This window comes from Caenorhabditis elegans, chromosome X, assembly GCF_000002985.6.
Source record: "Caenorhabditis elegans chromosome X".
In the NCBI taxonomy this organism is placed as follows: domain Eukaryota; kingdom Metazoa; phylum Nematoda; class Chromadorea; order Rhabditida; family Rhabditidae; genus Caenorhabditis; species Caenorhabditis elegans.
In genome coordinates this window covers 10,389,466-10,411,785 of record NC_003284.9, presented here as the reverse complement: position 1 = coordinate 10,411,785, position 22,320 = coordinate 10,389,466, and the positions used below count along the sequence as shown (strand labels likewise).

Here is a 22,320-nt window from a genome sequence, read left to right as displayed (position 1 = left end):
TTTTCTACTTTGCATTTTTTGTCATTTTTGAATATTATTCGTCGCCGAATTTTTTTAATGTGAACATAGAATTACGCCGTATTTTGAAAATTTTAATTATTGTTTTAAGAAAATTAAAAACGCACGTGGTGCTAGGTCGCAACTTATACACCAACATTAGCAACTTTTCAACCAATTTTATATTCTCGCAACTTTTAAGCTAACTTGAGCAACTTCTTTCCCAACTTTAGCAAATTTTTAACCAACTTTGAAAAAATGTTCAGTGCAAATTTTTGTGGCCATCCCCAACAATATCCTATTTTGTCTAACTTTAGCAATTTTTTACTAAGTTTTAGCAACTTTTGCGCTTGGAATTTCTAAATTTGCTAAAGATGGTTAATAATTTGCGGCGATTTGCCGAGAATACAACGAATTTTAGATTTGCTATTATTAAATCTCAGAAGCTTATCTTTTTCTTTGGTTTTTAGTGTTTTTATTTTGGTGTTGGTTCAAAGCATGTAAACGACAAGTAAACAGAATTCAGTAAACCTCTGAACAGTAATATACTTTTGCCTTGACATATTTATTTTTCGTCAATGACGTTCTGATACCTTGCCTACTCAACTCGTACATAACACATTCTAGAAGAGGTTAAGGATTATGGGAAAAACGGGATCACACACCAAAGTAGTGAGATGGAAAGATCCTAGCGCGTGAAAGAAAAAATTAAAATTGTTTAGATGGGAAAGTGTGAATGAGAGAGTAGCAAGCATAATGACGGGCACGGTGGGAGTGGAAGGTGGTGGTGGGGGGAGAGGATGATTGTAATGTGCTGTCTCGGCGCCTCGTCGTCGATCGGACCGCAGCTCCGGAGGGGACTCTTCTGCTGGGATTCTCAATTGAGTGCTGAGCTGCCGGCACCTATTGTTCATTGTGGACCCGTACCTCCACCTTTTTGTCTCTCTGTCTCACAACAAAAACACACACAGAGACATAGAAATTTGTGGCCCATACACATGAACATATTCTTCCTCCATCTCTATCTCTTTAATTCGACTTGTGATATAGACACTGATAAAGAGATAGTCGAGCCGATTGAGAGGACACCAAGTGATGGATGAGTTGGAAGGAAAGTGAATCTATTGATTTTCCGTGGACTTTTGAGAGCTGTCACATCCAGTTTTGATGAGCATGTTTGAAATGCGTGTGAAAAATGTCAAGGGTGGGCGGAAGTGAAAGTTGCAATTTCGTTCAGTGTGGTTCTTGGTGCTTTGTGTTACAATCAATTAGAGACGATCAATCATTTTTCTGTTGTCAACTTAATTAATATTTTACAATTGTAATGTAAGTTAGCCGACACAAAATGAACTCTGTGATCTCGATTATTACAATAACTGCTTATTAAATAATATGAATAATGCCCAAGACAACAATTGTTACTACTTTATTACCAAAAATCATTTACGATATTGAACAATATGTGATTTTAATTGAAAAAATTCACACTGAGATTTGAAGTAATCGTAGAGACTGACAAGGATACCCGGTTTGAATATGGTTATTGTATCAAAATTAAAACAGTCAAATTTTGCCAACTGTACTTTCATAATGAATGCATCAATCTGTAACATTTCTGAGACAGAGTGCTTTAGGTTTATGATGTAACGTATTGAATATAGGTATTTGAAGTTTTGTATTTATAGTATTTCACTTCTTTACAAAAATCTTATCAAAAAAGTGTGTTACTTATAAAAGAAGGAAAAACAAATAATTTCCGTTAATGAGATCAAACTTAACAAAAAACAGTTAAATCTTCAAAATGTCCGAAGAGCAGTTTCAAGAGGATGTAAGGCGTGAGCACGAAGCATAGAATTGAGATAATCCTCTTTTCCTTACTCCAAACTACTCCCGAATTTTGCAAACCCATACACTCTGACTCAAAAACATTGTCAAATCAGTGAACTGGAAACAATTAGAGAAAGCAGTAGAAGCGGGATTACTTAGTGGGAATGGGACCACCTCGTCCAATAATTTAGTACAACGAGCAGCAAGAAAATGAAGAAATTTCAAACAAATATTGACAAAAATATCCCATTGGACAAGTTGAGCCGGATGGATGGCATTGTAAGTGACGAATGGCATATGGGCAGAAATGATCTGAAATATAAATTCCGGAAATCAACAAATAAAACATATACTTCGTTCAAAATTACCGAATTCCAAACGAGAGAAATCAACTTTCATCGTTTTTACATTTAGAAAGAAAATTTTTTTTTTTAATTTTTGCACATACCTGTTGTTTTATATCGAACCATTCTTGGTATTGAAGTGACAAAGTATACAAACGTTGGCATCGGTGTGGTTTTCGGCATTTCGCAACATACTTTTCTTCCAGCAAGATCCATATAAGCTCCGACACAAGTCGCTCCATCTGAAACATTGTGAAATGAAAAACGTCATTGCTTTAACTTTTATATGTACCCGGACATTCAAAACTATATCCCTCCGCCGGAGTGCATTCAACATTAATTTGAGTGTTCGCATAGAATACCGACGTTGCTCTTGGTGGGCACAACGCTGGTTTGTAATTTGAGACAACACCATATGTGGAAGTTGACTTTGTCACTTTTTGAAATGTCTTGCTAGGTTTTTGATGACCTGCACTTGGAAACTTTGACAAAGGTTGCAACGAGTAAAACACATCGTGTGACGTACGAGTCTTTATTGATGGGCCAATTATTCCTTCATTGTGGATGAGAAAGTGATGATCACCGGAAATAGGGGAATCCTCCGGGCTTACGGTAGATCGAGATGGAGGACGGTAATTGATTTTTGGAATTGTACAACAAAATCCAATTAGAGATCCTGATTGAGAACTTTGACATGAATAACCAATACTGCAAAAAATTTACTGAAATTGGCCAAGTTTTTTTACAAATGGCTAAGTTTTGTGTTAAATGGATAAAAAATGTTTTTAAATGCAACCTAAACACAGTTAACCACTAGTAAACTTTTTTGCAAAATCCTCTCGTTTTCAATTATGATTATTTTAAATAAATGAAAAATTTGCAACACTACTACCAGTAAAATGTGTAACTATAAAGTATTCTCGAATGCTTTTTCTCACTTACTTGCATTGTGTCACACCAACTGTACACCTTACTGGTATTTTACTTAAAAAATCGAGGTAGGGTTCTGTTTCTACAGGGCATGATGCTTCAATATGGACACTACAACAGAATCCCCAATGCGCACCGGGAACCGCGGGTGAGCAATAGTAGGTCTTTGGGCATGATGACGTTTCCAATGGATTGCATTTCATACTATTTTTTGAAACTATATGCACGTATGGCTGTTGGCCTGCTGGGCATATTGCTGAAAATTAAACTGAATTGTAATTTCGAGTAGTTTTCCCATCATTACCATCGTGCGGAGAGCAACAGAAACTGTGTAATCCTTGAGTTGTACAAACGTAATCCGCTGGACATACATCACTGTAAGCGGACGGATTACATCTCATTGGTTGATTTGATCGGACGTGTGAGAATGAGACAGTTCCAATTGGGCAAACACCTGACAAGTTCAAGAATACGGAAGTCGAGTACGTATTGGATGACCTACCCGTGGGAGAATGACCACAGCAGACATGACGATTGAAAAGTTTGTCATAGACGCAACGATATCCAGTAGGACATTCCATATCTTTGCAATTTACCGGTGAACTGTCTCTTGCAAGTAAAAGAGATTGACCTGCGAGGCAAGCGGTAGATTGGCAAAATCGAGTGCAAAGCTCATATGTTTCAAATTGGTTCTGGTTTTTACCAAAACAATTAATGACTTTGAACTTTTTGCACCTAAAAATGTTTTACTTGAAGATTGTGAAATGCGGAAACATTTAACAACGTTTTCAAAAGTCAATTGTTCATGTAAAATTAACCGGTATGATACATATCATTTTATGCTGCCAAAACAGTTTTCAAATTTGAAGAGCATAGATATGCTACTATAATATGTAACAACTGCTAGTTTTAGTTTGAAAGATTTTGATACATGTATGCTGATTTTTATTGAAAAAATAACGAAAGTACAGAGCTAATTATTGTCAGAATGTTTGACAATAACTTTCAACCTCGAAGTAATTATTATATTGCGATTACACTTTGTTTCTTGCAGTCTTACTCTTTTGGCATACAATTTTGATATGCTCTGCATTTAAAAACTACAAATAAATGAAAAGTGCAACTCACTTCAAATCCAGTGAATCAAAATAAAACATGGTCCTTGGCTCTTCAAAACAATCACCATATCCTGGGTTTGGAGGCATTGAGCATATGGACTCTGAAATTTGAAAATGCACCTACTAAATTTTCATTTTGAGAACCCCTCATTTGGCAGCAGTAATTCACTTGTTTTGAGAAATGATATTGGCCTGATGGAACACACTTCCAACCTCCACTACAATCATTTGTGTCTTCACACCATTTAATGACGCCATCTTTTGACTTTTCAGCAATTGTACCATCAATACAGAAATCTAACGAGAATTGAATTAAATACATGTTATAAAAAAAGTCTTACCTGAAGAAGATCCATATCGTTCTGAAAAACAAGTTTGCCAAAGTAGAAAAAGTATCAAAATGTAAATACAAAACTTCATGAGTGCTTTAGATTTAAAAAACCAAAATCAGAAATGATCACTTGTTTAATATCACGATGATGGTACAAGGAGCAGTCAAGTGCTATGACACTATGAGGAGGAGGGGTGAGAATGCTCAAATAAAGAAAAGGCGGCAGCCAAGAGAATGGGGTGAATACTTTTACAAATCTTATTTATAATAGAGACCTTAGACTTTTACATTAACGAAAACGCACGGTGTACAAATATGAAAATGCCGTGAAGATTGTAGCAAGTTGTTTCGGAGAGAAGCTTTTTCAAAATATAGTGTCATTGAAAAAATTCGTGTAAGGACGCAAAAAATGAATATATATGTAAATTTTGTAATATTAAATAAAAAATGTATTTGTTCGATTGTAAAACAATTCAGTTAAAAAATTACACATTTTCAAATTCAATGTTAGTATTATTTTGTTTTCGGAAATACAGAAAAAATAAAATAAAAGGGCAGCATTTAATCCAGAAAAGTGTTTTTTTATCATTAATTTGCTTGAAGTAGAACATTTGGCAGAACCTCAATTTGAAATTTGTAGCTCCGAATGACAACACTTTCACGTTTTAATCAATATGAGCATTCTTACACTTTTCACAGGACAAATGGATTCAGAAGACGAGATCCTTATTGGCGAGAAGCAATCTTCAACTATTGTAATGTTTTTGCCTTCAATTATTAAAATTTTCACTTCCCTTCAAAAATATGAAAATACTTTGCGTAATTACATGAGTCATGTAAAGCGTGGTCCTAGCAAGCATTTAGTGTAATAGAATACTCTTTGCCGCGCATTTTGCTTCTGCCAGGAGACTAACAACTTTTTGTCAGTCCGTGTTAGTCAGTCACGTTTTCCTGCTATCCAACCACGCTTTAAACTCTTCCAAAATAGATTCTCTAAAACCATCTCTGAAACTTTTACTTAAAATGACGATAACAGCGTCGAATACGTTGGAGTTCAAATGGACGTCACCAAGGAGCTCGAGATCGTCATTCAGTAAGTTCACTGGAATGAACCTGTGCAGCCTTTTATTTTTCAACATTGTTTATAGGAACAACGACAGATGCGGAACAGAAAATATCAATTGACATGAGTAATACTTACTGTGATCAGGTAAATGATACAGTGATGGTTCGACTCTAAAAATTACTGAGATTTCGAATAACTAAAAACAGTTTTTTGGAATGATTAAATAAGTAAAAATTCTAAATGTATCAACAATACGTGTTGTTTTGAATAATTGAACATAAAAGAAAATAAGAGGAGACAAAGTGTGTTAAGTTGTGAAATTTTGACTGAAGCGACACATTTTCATCAAAGGGTAATAATATGAAAACCATAATAGCCCTACATTTTTGTGGGTGCAGGTATATTTGAGACTGCACGCACGGTGTGCCTAGATTTATTTTTAGTTTCAAATATTTTTCATATTTCCGAACGAATAGTGGAAGCAGCAAAATGTATTTGTAGCATCAAGTATTTCTAGCCATTTTGCAATTTTTATATTGTTCAGTTCTAATGAAGATTGCAGAAAAAAACGGTAACAAACGCTTATTCAAGAACAAATTGTATATGTTCAGGTTTTGGGGCCTCTGTACTCCTATATGATGGTGTTGGGACTTAATCACACTCACAGTAGCGCTCGGAATACAATGTTTAAGTGGCCATTGACAATCTACAATTATCTCACTCTAGCCATATTGGTAAGCTACATTATGTCCTGATCTTCGATTAAACAAGATTGTACTTTCTCTGCGTGTGTGTAATACGAGATGTTTATAAAAGTTTAGCCCAGCAAGTGGAACATTTTCAAATTTTTCCAGACAGCGGCCACAATTCGACGCATTTCACAAATCAAACAAAAATCGGCAACAAATGAGGAAAAAGATGCTGCTTTTCATGTGCTAAACCCGACGTTTGTGCTCACGTTGTGTCATGCTTTGCTAATGTTCAGGTTGTGTTTTGCGCAGCGTTAAGTTGGTTATTAAACTCAAACATGAACAAACAAATATAACGATACATGAAAATCGCACAAAGAATACATGGTTTTTGATTCGCGGGCATAAGATTGTCTAGTTTGCTCAAAAGTATTTGTATTTCGGGAGATAATTATATTTAAAAAATTTTGAAATGTTATGGAAGTGGTCGTTTGATATCAAGATCGAACAATTTTTTAAAGATATGTGTTTCCTATTAGTATGGTGTACCCATAAGAATTGCAATCTCTAAACAATATTTTTAATGATATGAACATTTAATGATATTCTTCATTCATTTTTGAGGATTCCTTACTAAGTCACAAAAAAATCGTCGAATTAGGTATTTTCTAGATGCCAATTCGAGGTTTCAAAAAGTGTCACACACAAGTTGAATATACCTTAATAAAAACAAGTTACTTCCAATTTGGAACAAACCATCAAAACTTAGTATTGTAGTCTCTTACAGTCTAATAGTATTCCACGAAAACATTTCCGGGAATTCGTATGGCACGCAATACTATTAGAAGGTAAATCAATTTTCATAAATTATAAACCAAAAAAAAATATTGATGGAAAATTATTGTTTGAACGTTTCTGTAGTCTATTTTATTAATTTATTGTTTTATCTCGTATATGACTTGTTTAATTGACTTGCATTACTAGACAGTCTCAATTTCCTAAAAACGAACTAGTTTCTAATTTTTTGAATAAGACTTTAGTTTCATGGAAATTAAGGTTTATTGGAAACCAATCACAAAGCTAACATCACAAATTTATTTTAAATGATATGCGCTTTGTGTTATTCTCATATTTAAATTTCAGTGGTCTTGCTGCCGGATTCCTTTTGCTAAAGTTGCAAAAGCAAAGAGAGAAAATGTACCACGTGAGTGAAATTAGACACGGTTGAGGTAGATCACAAGACCAACAGGGCTTGACTTACAGGTGTTAGATCAAGGGTTGGGTAGGAATAGAAATGAAGAACATGACAGTCATCATTTCAAGCTGAATAAGTTATTTATATCAATCAGTTTTTCGTTTGCAGCTGCATTATCCTTTGTACAAATTGGTAACAAAAAAGTATGACTAATTCGAAACCATTCGAAAAATTTCCAGCTACAAAAATGAGATATCTTGATCTCCCTGACACTCCTGATCTGATTAACAGAAAAATCTACTTTGTGATTCTTGAAGGATACGTGGTACGGTTGATATTCTTTATGCTTGCCAAAAATTTTCAAAATTAAGATTTTCATCGCTTCCAGTTGCATTTCATTAGTCGCAATATTATTTTTTCAACTATGTAGAATACTCCAATTTTCGATAGGACAACTAATAGAAGAAATGGTGCCTAAAGAAAAAGAAGAATGCCCACTACCAGAACAATCTTTACAACAAATTCACGATGTTCAAATTCATTACCAAGAAATTTCCAATGCTAAGCTGTATATAGAACAGAATTTCTCATTTTCACTGTTTTATACCTACGGCTGTTGTATTCCGCTGACCTGTCTGTTGGGCTACATTGCTTTTCGAAATGGAATTCAGGTAGTGAAAATGAGCAGCAATACCATTGTTTCATATCATCATTTAGGCTGATATGGCGGAAACTTTTTCTGTGGCAATATGGCTCACTAATACTATGTTAGCATTGATGCTTTTCTCGATTCCAGCTTTTATGATTGCTGAAGAGGTTAGTACTTATAAGTATGTATATGTTTGTTTAAATACATAGATATAGTTAGAGCAGAACTGAGAAAATTGAGTTAGTAAAGTTTTTGTATTTCTTCAACTTTTGATGTTAGCTGAACAAAAATTAAAAAACAACATAAATTAAATATAATGCAAGCATATTTGTGAACAAGAAATGTGTACGTGGATAAAGTCGCGGTGGAATTATCATTTAACCGTGATTGCATGCATATAAATCCCACAATACGTAAACTCAATTTATTTATGACAGTTTCACAATTACGATCAGAAATTTAAAATAAATAGGTTTTCAAACACTATTCTTCAGCGACAATATTTCTGCTAATTGTCGCTGATATTTTATGTTCGCAAACGCAGTAATTCAAAATTGATATCCAAACATTAAGTTGTACAAATAAAAATTAATAATTACAGGGCGACAAACTTCTAACCGCTTCTTTCAAAATGTATCACGAAACTCTATGTGAGGAACGTGATCTTCTAGTTTTGGTGTGTTCGTTATCTCAAAAAAAAATCGATCAATTCTACTTTCAGTCTCAAATGAGTTTTCTTTCGTTTCAAATGCATGCTACAAAGCTTACTCTCACCGCCGGGAATTTCTTCATGATGAATCGCAAAATTATGATCAGTGTACGTTTAAAGGCGTGCAGCTGGTTTTTAGTTGATATTTAAAATATTTCAGTTGTTCTCTGCAATTTTCACATATTTTCTTATTTTGGTACAGTTTGATGCTGAAAAGGAGCGAGCCGGAGAATGCAATAATCAATCTCGTGTGCTCATTGTCCAACCACCTGTGTAAATAAAATTGTCTTAACATTTTCCCCATATTGAGCCAACTTCAATTAGTTTCCAATATGTTCATTTGTAACTACGCAATGTATTTGACAAATTGTTTATTCATGTCTCCTAAATACAAGAAAGAAAGTCATTTTCTTTTTTCTTTTTTTCTTACAAAACACAAATAAAAAGTGGCCAGTATATACCAATGGCTGAAAAGAGGGGCTAAATGGATGTAAAATGGGAAGTCTGTTGGACTAAAAAGACAAAAAAAAGAATAAGCGCACTCGTCAAGCGGTCTACAAAAAGTTACAATACAATAATTTGGTGGAAATTTAACAGAATGTGTTAATTTTTGAGGATTACAAAGCGGAAATAGAGACGGGGTAAACTACTTAATGACAAAACACGATGACGTTGAATTAAAAAAACCAATGCAGATGAAAGAATATTTTTTGAAATATTCTAGCAAATAGTAAAAAGAAACACATTTTGGGAAGATTGAGTTGGAGTCTGATCACAGAGCAGTTCACAAGAAATTACAACTATCAGACAGGAGAAATCGTTAAACGAGAATACGAAATTGAAAAATACGGAGAAAAAACTAAAATAGAAAGCGAAATCAAAATTTTTGACAATACTAGTTGACAGTTTAAAAAACAAGACCTTGACAAGTAGAAACAAGAAATGAAATAAATCCCATGGTACAAGTTGATCAATAGAAAACCGGTGACAAATTATGATACTTATGGAACAATGGAGAAGTCGAAATTGTTGAACAAACGCTGATCGGCTTCAGTGATTGGACGAGTGCTCGAAGCAGCAGAAAAACGAGCTTTCTCTTGGGTGAATTCCAGGTCAAAGTTAGACACGTCTTCTGGGTTGCGCTGAAAATTGAATTATAACAATGACTCAATTGCGAAACTGTATGTTGAGAACAGGAAAGAGAATAGTAAATTATTTGAACATTTAACAAAAACTGACAATTTGTGGTTGGAATGGTGGACGAATCTCACGATTCAGCAATTTGTCCCATTCCCATGAGATGTGACGGAAGAATCGTTGAATCTTGATATCTTCAGCGTCTCGCTCTCCGTATCCAAGACGTTTTTCAGGCACCTTGCGAAGGAGCTGAAACAATAAATTTGTAATTCAATGACATCATGCTCGTTTATAACTCACTCTTCTCATAATGGCAATCGACTCAACAGACAAATATCTTGGATAGCGAACGTCTTCGGAGATAATCGAGTCAAATATCTCTTCTTCGTCATCTCCACTGAATGGTGGCTCTCCTACAAGCATTTCGAAAATAAGAACTCCGAGTCCCCACCAGTCAATCGCACGAGTGTATGAAGAATCAGACAAGACTTCAGCTGAAAAAGAACATTCATTAACATTTTTCAATGGATAAATTATAAACTTACGAGCAAGAAACTCTGGAGTTCCACAAAAAGTGCTAGTCTTGTCAAATGGTCCCATGTTCTCTTTACATAGACCAAAATCGGCAATTTTGACATATCCTTCTCTGTCCAAGAGGAGATTGTCCAACTTGATGTCACGGTAGATGATGTTGTGCTTGTGCAAAAAGTCCAGTCCAAGAACGACACATGCAGCATAGAAACATCCACGAACTTCATCAAACACGTCATCGTGAATGTGACGCATTAAGTCACCACCCATACTGTATTCCATGCAGAAGAACACGTGCTCGTTGGTTTGGAAGCAGCCGTTGAGATTCACAAGGAATGGATGACGTGCTCGGGATGATACTTCAAAGATACGCTTCTCAACCATCAGAGACTCAACCTCGTCTCTTCCAAGAATGTCTCCCTTCTTCAGTACCTTGAGGGCGTAGTAGTTGGAAGTTGGATTGTGTTGTGACAAGATGACCTTTCCGAAGTGTCCACGTCCAAGAACACTGATCAATCTGAATTGTTCAACAGTCAGCGGCGCACCATCGCTGCTGGCGAAGAAATCAATGTGGCGAACGGCTGGCACAGGCGGTGCTTGACTTGGACCAGAACGGTCGGTTGGGAACTCATCAACAACCAGGTTACGTTCTTGAGTTGATGGCTGCATAGAATTGGAGGTTGAAGGAGCGTTGAGATTGACTGCTGCAACGGCAGCAGTCATTGGCGCCACTGCAGCTGCTTCTCTGGCCTCACGCTTCTTGGCTGACTTTCTTGGGTTGAAGCTCTGCAAGTTTTAATAATTGAGAGAAATTCACATGACATTTCAAGAATGTTAGCACAACACTCCAAAAACCACTTCAAGAAGAAAACACAGTTCACAAATCGAAAACAAGCGAAATTATCATAAAGGCTATAGAATAAATTTTCACTGACATAATATAAACGATAGCTGGTTATGGGCACGTTGTACAAACACGATTAGAAAACCAAAATTACTCACAGGCAAGTGGTTACTGACCTTGTCGAAGAGCGAGTTCGACGTGGATGGTGTAGGAGTAGAAGCAATTGACGAGGATGTTGATGGGCCAGAAGATGATGTGCCGGGTTGATGTTGAGATGAAGATGAAGGCATTGGAGTAAATCCTGGAATTCGACATTGTTGTTGAAATTGTTACAAGGTAAAAAACAAAAAATGTAAAATGAAATCACTTTCTGATGAAATTTTTAATAGGGAGATCATCCATTTCAAATTTAGTCATGAAAATAATAACAACTATAGTGGCTTATTTTAAAAAACTGCGCTTTTTAAGCTCCGTAAATATCTATTTATACAAGTAAATCTAAAATCAGCAAGTCACTGCTTCATGCATGACTGAGCCTATGCAAAAAGGGAATGTGAACTCTTGGTGATGACATACCAGTGAAAGCAGCAAACTTCTCGCTTGGCTCATTTCCTCTGTTCTTGATGAGACGCGAGAACGCGAAGACGCCAAGTTTCTGACGGGCTCCATCATTCGATTCTGAAAAAGATTATAGTTGACATAGGACATTATGCAATGCTATTCAATCACCTTTCACGCGGAACAAACGTCTCTGACGTTCGAGTTTTGGCTTGCGGCTCACCACTGGGTTCATGTATTTGAATTGAACAAAAATGTTTCCTTGTGGCTCAACAGGTACAATAATTCCAACCTTGGACGACGTCTCAATAAGATTAGACAGCTTAACTGCAGCAAATCCACACATGGAACGGTCATCGTGGTAGAAGAGTTCAATTTGAAGTTCGCGAGACTGAAAGAATTTAATTTTTACTCAGGTATGTACTATTGATATGTATTTCAATTTCACTATCTGTGAACTTACACGATCCAAATCAACATCAAACTTCTGATCCCAATTACGATCAACAATCTTTCTCAACTCTGTAGCTCCAATGAAACGATTGTCAATACGAAGAACACAGAAGACTTCCTCTGAACTGTTTGGACCTCTTGCAGATTTCTTCTTCTTTCCAGACGCATCCATTCCGTAGACTGAAATGAAACCAGGAACTCCGGGAACATCTTTGCGGATTTTCCGCTCGAAGACCTCGCTGAGAATACCAGCGCAGCCGTTGATAGTGACTTCAAGACATCCACTGATTTGCAGAGAATATGGCATGAAACTGCAACGGCGAGATGTAGAAGTTCCGTTTCCACCATCTTCGCTGGATGGACTGTTACGATCCTGGCTGAGAGAAGGTGGTTTTGGGATGAGTCCACTGTTAATCTCTCCAATAAGATATTTTCTGTGATCGTGTTCAAGTGGAAGACTGGATGCATACTTCAGCAAGGCCAACTTGATGAGATCGGCTTTCTCCGAAGCAATAACATAGCTGTTCATGGCCTCATCGACAGCTTTGCTATCTGGCTTCCTTTTTGAGCGGAGAATACGGATCATGTTTCGGGAACCATCCATGATGAGCTTCTCCTTGTGAAAACGAATGATGAGATCATCGATGGCAAGCTCAACTTTAGTTTTTGGCTCTCCTTCAACCGCTGGTGCTTCTTGTGAAAGACGTTCAATTTGCATACGGAGCATTGCAATCTTGGCGCGACTATCGTCAAGAAGACTCTGTGAGTCACCATGCACTTTTGACTTGTCTGGAGCTCCACGCAAAAATTGCTCAAGTCCTCGTTTCACTTTCAACTCTTTTTCCAATTCAAGCTGGAGAATAACAAGCTTACTTGGTGGTCCATTCTCCACATCACAATCCTCAAGGTTATCCAAATACATCACATCCTCATCTGAAAGATAAATTTTGAAACGAAATGTTTTATTTGCTGCATGTCTTACCAAAAGCTCCACTGTTGTACATCTCCAACGCCTGAAGATCTTCCTGAAGATCCGCAATTTGCTCGTTTAAATCAGACAATTCATAACGAAGAAATTCGCTTTGACGACGATCCGAAGTGATCAGCTTGATACGACTATATCCACTCTTGATCTTCAGTTTTTTGGTCAAATCCTTCCGAATCACAGATCGAAGTTCAAGAGCTTCTTGCTGGATGCTGCTACCTTCGTTGATAGTGAAGTTGTACTTATCTGCCAATTCAACCATTTCAGCAGGAGCTGTCTCCCAATAAGTGCTGAAAATGATATTTTACAAAAATTTTAATAACAAGAGTTGTACAGACATTCAGTTTTTTCCTTCAAATAAAGTTCGAATGTTAGTTTTTTGAAAGTAGTGAGAGCATTAAAAAAGGCGGTGGCATGCATGAGACTACAAAATTTCAGCTCCAAAAACAGAGGTGCGGTGAAAAAGTTCAAGCTGTTACAGAGGGAAAGAATCATGCCGTAGTTTGAAAATTATCAGACATCCACACCCAAAAAGCAAAAAGCAAAACCTTTTCGAGCGTTTCAAAACATCCAGACTTCTCGGTGGTGACTCTGTGCATGTGATCATTTTGAGGATTGGTCCATTGAACGATTCTTGAGGATAGTAGGCGTTCAAACTTGACGAAGGGCTTTCGAAACGGTAGTATCCAGTATTTGACGAGGTGGAAAATGTAGAAAACAATGGGCGAATCTTTTTACGACTAGCACGAAGCACACCACGAGTGAATGATAAGACAGGCGAGTTGTTACATGCAGAGGTTAGCGAGGAGATAACTGATTTTGGGGTGGAAGTTGTTGCAGAGCCACTGGCTCCAAAGTTTGAACCTAACGGCTTAACAACGTTACGATGAGCACTCAAAGCGTACCTATTTCCTTCTCCGTTACTATGACCATTTCCAGAGTGAGTTGGAGTGGACGGTCCATCCGCCGAATGACGACTTGAACCATTCATCCCATTGATTCCATTCCCGTTGGAATGGTAGTCCATAGTTCTTTCTTTGGCGTCCAAAGAGGGACGTAAACAACAAAAGGATGGAAACGTTCAGTTGTTGGTGAGTAGATTTGCTAGATATTGATTCAAAAGCGATTGAGCACGTTTTGCACCGATCACGTTAGTCCAAGTTGATGGCAAGCAGGTACCCTGAAATTATGAAATTATGAACAAGAATTGGATTCAAGTACAAAGGGAATAAGAAAGAACTGTGATGAGAATCAAGTCACAAAATACAAAATCAAAAAACCAAGTGAAAAAAACGTCTAAAACCACAATTGTACATGCTCTTTGTTGGTGCATAATTCCTTTTCTGTCAGTTTTGACAGCAACAGAGCACCAGATTCCCCCAACAAGCAGGATGATTGGTGGATGCCCTTGATGCGACAGATCCCAAGGGGATCCGATGCGGGGCATGGAAAACGAGCTTAAGCTGCCAATAGGCCTCAGAATGGCTTGTACCAAGAATAGTGTGTGGTATTTGTCAGTGTTTGTGTGACGCCGTAGGGTTTTTGGCGCCAACACGAGACTAGAAGAATACAGAGGAAAATGGAGAACAAAATATATAGAGGAGATAGCCTTCCCTTGTGATACTTGGGGGGGGGGGTGCTGGTGGACGGACGAGAAGGGGAGACGAGCAAATGAGTGTGCTCGCTAACACAAATACAGTGAAGGGAGAGAGCGATCGATGGTAGTTACGAGTGGGAAGTGAGAGGAGGACAGGCAAGGAACACATATTTGCAAACTTTTGTGTATACTAATATGCTTGGATGACAGAAAAACGAAACGGGAGCACGACTAGGAAATATTTCGAATTAAGAACAAAATATAATATATTTGTAACAAAAACATCTGTCAGCGTGGTTCATGTTTTTCTCGAACATTTGGGACACGTTCTCTAGCACAGGGAACAGGTGGCTGGTTTCGTTTTGGAATTGAAAGCAACAAAAATAAGGTCTCTGAATCATCGGCCGATGCTTTGGTGTCGAAAACCAACACACATCAGCTGGTTAGTTTGATTTTCTTGTCGACAAGTGAGGTTTTTCTCTTTCTTACAAATGGAATTTATATGAGATCTAGTGAGGACACATGGTTTATGAAAAACGCTGGCAGTAGTCCCAGAAGCAGAAATGATGTAGTGCCACGTGATGTTCTGCTCGTGCCGTAATTCATTGAGCCACAAACCAAGAGAGATTTGAACAAGAAGTACATGATGATCAACTCTAATGATCAGGATGATGTTAATAAAGACATTATATGTGAAGGAAAAACATTTTGTTTCTAAGAAAGGAAATAGTCCCATGAGCCCGTGGCGTAATTGGGAGGTTAGCATACGATGACGTTATGCGGCCCTGTACGCGCACCATTGTCGGCCCCGGGCAGTCCTTTTTCCGTATGCGAGTGCGAGGGCGCACTGTCTCTCCGTTTCTGCGTTTCCTCAAATTGAATGCACCCTAACGTGCAACACACAACGGCGGTGGAAGAATGGTGTAGAAAAGGACAGTGCATGCACAGGAGGAATTGTCTACACTTCTGAACTCTCCGCCTTGCCTTCTCCCTCGTCTTTACCTCGTTTGCCTCATTTCTGCGACAATCACTTCAGGACACACTGTTTGAATGAGAGAAAAGAGGGAGAAGAAATAATCAAATCGCCGGACGGAAACCGTTTCCCAAGATATAAAACAGCCTCTGGCGGTCTGACGGGTGGACGGGTGGGTCGACAGACGGGACGGATTGAGGTGAAGTCTAGCGCGGGACTTGCTTTTTCGAGTATATCTCCCGATCCCGGAGAAAAGAGGATGGAAACAAAAGAGACATCATAGAGATGAGAGAAAAGAGTTTGGTGAGAAAAAAGGGAATCTATCATATATTGATTTAAAGGGAGAGTGTCAACTTCAGACTATCAAATTTGAAAAAAATTCCAACAGTTTTTAAAAGAAAGATACGGCCGCATATTCTCAGACCCACGAAGCATGTATGTGCATTGTGTAAGTTTGTGGAGCAAATGATAACATTTTTTGCTTATCAACTTTGACGTCAGCATTTTACGCATAGTCTTATTCTTTTAGAGCAGTTGTTAACACCGTCAAGTATAGAAGAAGATTATAAACGAGTTGATTCACAGAAAGTAACTCCCTGGAAGTTTGCAATGAAAAAATATGTTTCCGACACAAAGTCACATCCATCTTCAAGTAAAAGTGCTCCACTTAGAATTGAGAATGAGTTTGGTTGGTCCCGCGTGGGTTGTTGGAGAGGGTAATAGAAACCGGCACATCTCTTTGGTGAACTCTCTTTCGGTCAATGCTCCATAACATTTATGATCCTAACTAGCAAAAGAAGAAAAGATTGAAAGACATTATAGACAGCAGTTAGATGAAAACGAGTGGAACGGGATCGAACTTATTTCCTCCATTTCCTCTTGAAATTGAATCAGTAGAAGAGAATTTGAAGTGTGCAGACCATGTGCATAGAGCATGTTTATAAGACAAAATATAATCGTTTTTGGAAATACATATATTAGGTGTCACAGAACGTTGAATATTTACAACTTATAATTAAACAACTAAAGGCTACCCAATGGCAAAATGGAGGAAAAGATGGTGTGGGTGGTGTGCCAAAGTTATAATTTGTTAGTAACTAATGGTAGACTGCCGCTCTCTCATTCTCGATGCTTTCTATTCATTTCTCATAACTAAACATTTTAGGAAGAATGCCATGGAATGAAAATAAATATTTGAATTACAAACAATTGAGTTGCCAAAAGTGCTAACGATCATCCAAACAACCAACAGACGCAGAGCGAAACATATCAGTCGCCCAGTGATTTAGTGATATAAATTGCCCTCCCTATCTCCGGATAGATATACACACAAACATATCAGCCACGAAACATTTCTCGAGAGGTCGCAAAGCGCTAACCCGAAAGGTGAGGAGGGCAAATGTAACAGTGTGTTGTTACACCGAGGAAGCTCAGACAACAAGGCGGATGTGCAGCAGCAACAGCACTAGCACACTCTTCATTGATATTGTCAAATGACGGGTGCATTAGACACCAACTGTGTTCCTACAGCTAACTTCTTCCAAACTTTCAGCGCAACAGCGATCTTCTCAATGGGACTCCCTGTGCCCTCTTTTCACAACATAGACTCTGTGATTTGTTAGAATGCTCCAGAGAGTTGATAACGGGAGTGAAATAGAATGAGAAAAGTGAAAAAGAAAGGAGGAAAGCGGTTGAGTTTCGGTGACGTGAAAAGAAAGAGATAGGAGACAGAAAGAAAGTTGGAAGGATAAAACATATAAGTGTTCAGAGATGTTTTTAGTTTGCTTTCTCAGGAAAATTGTTTGGTGAGTTTTCAGTGATGAGTTCAGAAAAATTATGATAAATTGGAAAAAAGCAAATGAAAACCGAATCAATTTAAAATTTAAACAAGAATTCAACTAGTTTAGACGTTTAACTTTTTATTAAGTAACTATGCCAATACCTCAATTTTGGCGATAAGCAAAATAACTTATACCCAGAAAACTACCGAAAATGAAGAAAAGACCAAAAAATATATTAGAAAGTGAAAAATCAGAAATAGAAGTTTCAAGACGCTGTATTTATGCAAATTACCTAGAGGCGGCGCCAGCTATACATGCACAAGTACAAATGCTCCTCGTGCCAGCCCGCCAAATACAAACTCTTCGACGCGATACAATTTATTTCCATAACACGCAAGTCAGAACCTATTCCAACGCCTACCACTCATCACTCTACCAACACCAACCGATTCGGCATTTAGAACGGAAAGAAAAGTGAGAGAAAAATGAATGGAATTGGGCAACAGAGACAGTGGCAGCTTTGGCGTCAAAAACGAACCGGTTTTGATGAGAAAAAAGGAACAAGTGCGAAGAGTGAAGGAAACATTGATAGATGAGAGAGCGTTTATTTTCGAAATTGACTCCAATGTTTTCAGAGTTATGAGGTGAGTAACGCAACGAATAGGGTTAACATAGGAGTCATGAATTTCGGCATACGCATTTGGAGAGATGAAAACGTTTCAACACGCCTTATAGAAAACTTATGCTCTTTGGCATAAGCATAATTGTGAACAAGCAACTCATTTGTTGAAAAATATGTTTTATGTTTACTAAACGAAAATACGCGTTACATAAATAAATCCCAATGAGTACAAAAAATCACGATGAATTTAATATTTGGGTTACGTAGTTAGATGTTTTTGACCCATGATTCCAGAAAATGAGAAATTTTTAAAAGAATTATCCAATTCTAGCATAGTTGATTATCTTCTATTTATTTGGCCCCGAACGTTCAGACTATGAGAATATAACAGGGAAAGAAAGGATAAATTCGAAAATTTGACTTTCAAATTTTATTAAACTAGAGCATCCAGAAATGCTCTGTGAAGACGAATAAGGGAAAGAAGAGATACAATCTCTTCCTTTTCCTTTAACTCTGTTTGTCGGTCGTCGGAAACGAAGCCGCTGACCAGTTTTCGGAGAATAAAAAGGAAGACGATGTTTCCACGGATATAATAGATTGACAAGGACACCGCGGGTGCATTAGTCGTCGTCGCTCATCAGCCACAGTACCAGGAAAAATTGAGCTAATTCGATCGTCGAGGAGCGACACTGACAAGTAGAATATGAATGGAAGAAAAATATCAACAAAAAAACATTGAGGAAAAAACCAAAGCAATGTGAAGCATTATTTCGACCATCTGGGACCAAGTGTTTTGTGGACTCAGGCCTCATGGGAAAAAAGATGAAAAAAAGAACATGAATATTCTTGTTCTATATGTTCAAATAGCTTTCAAGAAACGAGGACACATTCACAAGTCTTGAACAGAAGAACGGAACAAAAAAATGTCACATCATTCTCCCGTCGTTTTGTTTCGGCACCGAGAGTTGAGAGGGGGTATGTGCAACCAAACCCAGCAGAGGCTGTTGTTTGTGCCTATCAGCCGTTTTGATATGCTCTTTCTTCTTTTATTTCGTGGCTACACACACACACAACAAAAGATATTTCAAAACAAAGAAAAGGGGCGGAAACCACGTCTTGCACCGTATGCCAACGATGATGCCATAAAGCAGAGAAAAATTACCAAATTCGCCGCCGAGACTTTGCACTTTCAAATAGCTCAGATTAGAACGGAGAAAATTTGAATGTGCTTAATTGAAAGCTTGGAATAGAACTAAACAACTTTTTTTGTTTGAAGAATTTTAGAGAGGGTAAAGAGCTTGCAAAACATATGAGAAATCAGATAAAATAAGATTGTGGAAAATGTACAACTATTATTAGATATTTTATGACTACAAATGTTGAAAACAACAAAACTACAAGAACTAAAAACTGAAAATATTTCAAAATACCTCTGCAAATGTTGCCATTACCCGTTTTTTTTTGAGGTCACAACCGTTCACTGAAACCAAAATGATGATTCTTTTTAACAAAATTTTTTTGATATACATTGTTTCATTAAAAAAGTGCAAATTTATTATTAGTAGATCAAGTGAACGAGGGCATAGAACCGAAACAAACAGTGACGACGAAAAATAGGTTTTGCAATGCATTAACAGCTATATTTGAATCGCATGTCTCATAGATTTTCGCCTTTAATGAACAAAAAACGTGTATGGTTTTTAGTGTACAATTCTTGGATTCAGTGTATTGCAGGATGTGTATCTTTGTTTTTTGCTCTTAGCAATGAGTTTGAGAGTACAGCACGCGTTGAAAATAAACATCGCTTTCGTTATCTACAGAATCATGTCAAAAACAAGAGAAATTACATTCTTTGTGAATTAATTTTCTATTTTCCACACAAAATACCTGACAATTATCCCAGTTTTTGAGGGAGAGCAATAGTAAAAATGTGAAGAATGTTGAGAAACTGAAAACGAAGTGACGAAACGATAAAAATAAGAAGAAAGGAACAGCAAAACAAAGAGGTAATAAGGATAGAGAAAAGAAAGCGCGCGGAAAGTGCGGCGAACCGTTTCTCAGTAGAGCGCACTTGCACTTATTTTACTGTCCGACGATTTGCATCGATTTCGGCAAGAAAGAGGAAGAACAGGAGAACGGGTGGCAATTGCAATAGAACTCGTGTGTTGAAACGAACGAATGAGATGATAGTGCGAGAAGAACGGCGCAAATATTCTGTACACAAAGTATTTGGTGGCAATCCAACGAAATGATCATTAATCATTTTAATATCAACACAACTTATCACAAAATGATTGAATAGATTTATTAGTATTCCTAAAAGGTTCACTTATACAAGATGAAACCATTGTTGGAGAGGAACATCGAATTTTACTAGTTAACGACGCGAGCAAAGGGTGAAAAACTCTTTTGTGTATTTTAGTATTTCCGCATTTCTTCAGGTTTACTAAAAACTATTTATATTATTTTTTGTCGTTTCTACACAACAACCATCATCAAAACTAACTAAGTAGTTTGAAAAAAATTAATTTCATCAATGGAAATAATAGATTTCTCAAATGTTGAGTTAACGTGATATTTTTCTAAATTCACACTATTTCGGTCATTTCAAAATGTGATAGAAGTTAATTTCAAAAAAATGTGATAAGATATATGTTTCAAGACTGCGGTATGATTTTTCCAAATTATTCCCTTTTCAATGAGTTCAAAAATCATTGGTCATTGAATATGATATTTTCTACGGAATGCGAATGCAAAAACTACAGTTTATCATCAAGATGTGTGTGCTCGTTTGCGCATGAGTGTTAAAAATATGTGAAGCCTGCGAAATTACCGAAAATCCTATTGTTTTGTGCAACTTTCTTTGTCTCAATTGTTGCTCATTCCCGTAGCCTAAGCGGTATGGAACGGTTTTGAAAAAGATATTTGAGGGGTTTTCTGAAATTACCTATTTTTAAATAAATTGATTTGCAAATAATATTTACTAAAATTAGAAAACTATAGAATGTATTGAAAAATTGAATGTTATCAAAACTTTACAATGAAACTCTTAGACTTAGAAAACTGATTTATATTGAAAACTGCAGCTATATTAGGACCATTATAAATTTGCAACAAAAGTCCACATTATTACAAAATGCGCTTTATTCAAAGCTTCTGATCGTTAAATTTCAAAATTGATTATTGTTTTTAAACAAAGCTCTACACTTCCGTAATCAAAAACTAAACAAAATCTTTCTTCGAACTTTGAAACATAAAATTATAGTAAAAATTACCAAATTCTATGTTATAAATATCAAGCAGCGAAGTATCGGTTGGAAAGAAATAAAATTTTAAAATGGGAGGATGCCTAGAAACTCTTAGTTTTTTGTTTGCAACTCTGCTTAATGACAAATTTAATCGGTTTCCGTCATTTCCGTTTTGAAAGTAAATTGGCAAACAGGTAGGCGCAAATTAGATGGAATTGGTTAGAATTAGAAATCAAAACTTCGCGTTATTAATTAAAATCTACAGTTGAAAACAAATACAGATCAAAGAAGAATTGCAAACAGGAAATGAAAATGATTAGAGACAAAACTGTCTGCGACAAAAGTGCAAAAATCTAACCAATAACGCATGGCGACGATTGACGTTTTCTGTGAAAGGTTATTTTCAGAATATTGTAAGAGTATGAAAGTTGAATGAAAATCAGAGGGTTCACATCAGGAAGTATAAATAGTTGAAGAAAAAGTTCAATTGCGAAATTTGATACGCTTTTGATGACACTGGATACATTTCTTAGATGTGTCCTCTCTGTTTTCTTGATGACAATGATTTGTTACGTGATTTTTTTTTGAAATGCAAACAGAGAGCAAATAGATGGCAAAAAGCATGGTAAATTAAAGAAGGAATACCTATGTGTTTTCAACTTTTTAGAGCAAATATACATAATCATAAAATGAAACAAAATTTACCGCACCTGGTTGATACTTTATTGAAATATAA

At 36.8% G+C, this 22,320-nt stretch overlaps 3 protein-coding genes and 7 non-coding genes across 13 annotated transcripts; 4 read left to right on the top strand and 6 right to left on the bottom strand.

The window, feature by feature from the left end:
* Window positions 1–895: 895 nt before the first annotated feature.
* Window positions 896–967, bottom strand: ZC504.15. Its single transcript, NR_071969.1, has one exon. It is a non-coding gene; the product is annotated as an Unclassified non-coding RNA ZC504.15 (non-coding RNA).
* ZC504.11 lies at window positions 896–967 on the top strand. Its single transcript, NR_071970.1, has one exon. It is a non-coding gene; the product is annotated as an Unclassified non-coding RNA ZC504.11 (non-coding RNA).
* Window positions 968–1,417: 450 nt separating this feature from the next.
* On the bottom strand, window positions 1,418–4,636 carry ZC504.1 (BPTI/Kunitz inhibitor domain-containing protein; the record flags this gene model as incomplete). The annotated part of the gene is made up of 9 exons (NM_001375111.2): window positions 1,418–2,136; window positions 2,273–2,410; window positions 2,461–2,876; window positions 3,111–3,354; window positions 3,403–3,552; window positions 3,601–3,833; window positions 4,227–4,317; window positions 4,361–4,513; window positions 4,558–4,636. The coding sequence occupies 9 exons, from the start codon at window positions 4,634–4,636 to the stop codon at window positions 2,012–2,014; spliced, it is 1,629 nt and encodes a 542-aa protein (NP_001362150.1). The 3' UTR covers window positions 1,418–2,011.
* Window positions 3,524–3,672, top strand: ZC504.14. Its single transcript, NR_071968.1, has one exon. It is a non-coding gene; the product is annotated as an Unclassified non-coding RNA ZC504.14 (non-coding RNA).
* Window positions 4,637–5,482: 846 nt separating the features above from the next.
* Window positions 5,483–9,264, top strand: gur-3 (Gustatory receptor family protein 3). The gene is made up of 12 exons (NM_077342.6): window positions 5,483–5,640; window positions 5,696–5,757; window positions 6,225–6,347; window positions 6,468–6,598; window positions 7,446–7,506; window positions 7,566–7,689; window positions 7,737–7,822; window positions 7,869–8,168; window positions 8,215–8,313; window positions 8,748–8,822; window positions 8,868–8,963; window positions 9,016–9,264. The coding sequence occupies exons 1-12, from the start codon at window positions 5,571–5,573 to the stop codon at window positions 9,130–9,132; spliced, it is 1,344 nt and encodes a 447-aa protein (NP_509743.2). The 5' UTR covers window positions 5,483–5,570; the 3' UTR covers window positions 9,133–9,264.
* On the bottom strand, window positions 8,133–8,363 carry ZC504.16. The gene has a single exon (NR_071967.1). It is a non-coding gene; the product is annotated as an Unclassified non-coding RNA ZC504.16 (non-coding RNA).
* Window positions 9,210–14,544, bottom strand: pkn-1 (protein kinase C). Of its 4 annotated transcripts, none has more exons than NM_001373470.2 (10): window positions 13,912–14,544; window positions 13,361–13,653; window positions 12,389–13,311; window positions 12,097–12,316; window positions 11,944–12,045; window positions 11,526–11,668; window positions 10,538–11,309; window positions 10,293–10,486; window positions 10,095–10,241; window positions 9,210–9,997 (listed from the first exon to the last, which is right to left on the bottom strand). In NM_001373470.2, the coding sequence occupies exons 1-10, from the start codon at window positions 14,388–14,390 to the stop codon at window positions 9,857–9,859; spliced, it is 3,414 nt and encodes a 1,137-aa protein (NP_001360642.1). In that variant the 5' UTR covers window positions 14,391–14,544; the 3' UTR covers window positions 9,210–9,856. The 4 variants fall into 4 exon arrangements, with proteins under 4 accessions (NP_001360642.1, NP_001360641.1, NP_001257102.1 ...); NM_001373472.2 differs by having other exon boundaries at window positions 14,269–14,544; NM_001270173.5 differs by having other exon boundaries at window positions 11,544–11,668; window positions 14,269–14,543.
* Window positions 14,545–17,358: 2,814 nt separating this feature from the next.
* F46F6.6 lies at window positions 17,359–17,544 on the bottom strand. Its single transcript, NR_071966.1, has one exon. It is a non-coding gene; the product is annotated as an Unclassified non-coding RNA F46F6.6 (non-coding RNA).
* A 1,201-nt stretch (window positions 17,545–18,745) lies between these two features.
* F46F6.7 lies at window positions 18,746–18,957 on the top strand. The gene has a single exon (NR_071965.1). It is a non-coding gene; the product is annotated as an Unclassified non-coding RNA F46F6.7 (non-coding RNA).
* F46F6.5 lies at window positions 18,818–18,962 on the bottom strand. Its single transcript, NR_071964.1, has one exon. It is a non-coding gene; the product is annotated as an Unclassified non-coding RNA F46F6.5 (non-coding RNA).
* Between the last annotated feature and the right edge of the window lie 3,358 nt (window positions 18,963–22,320).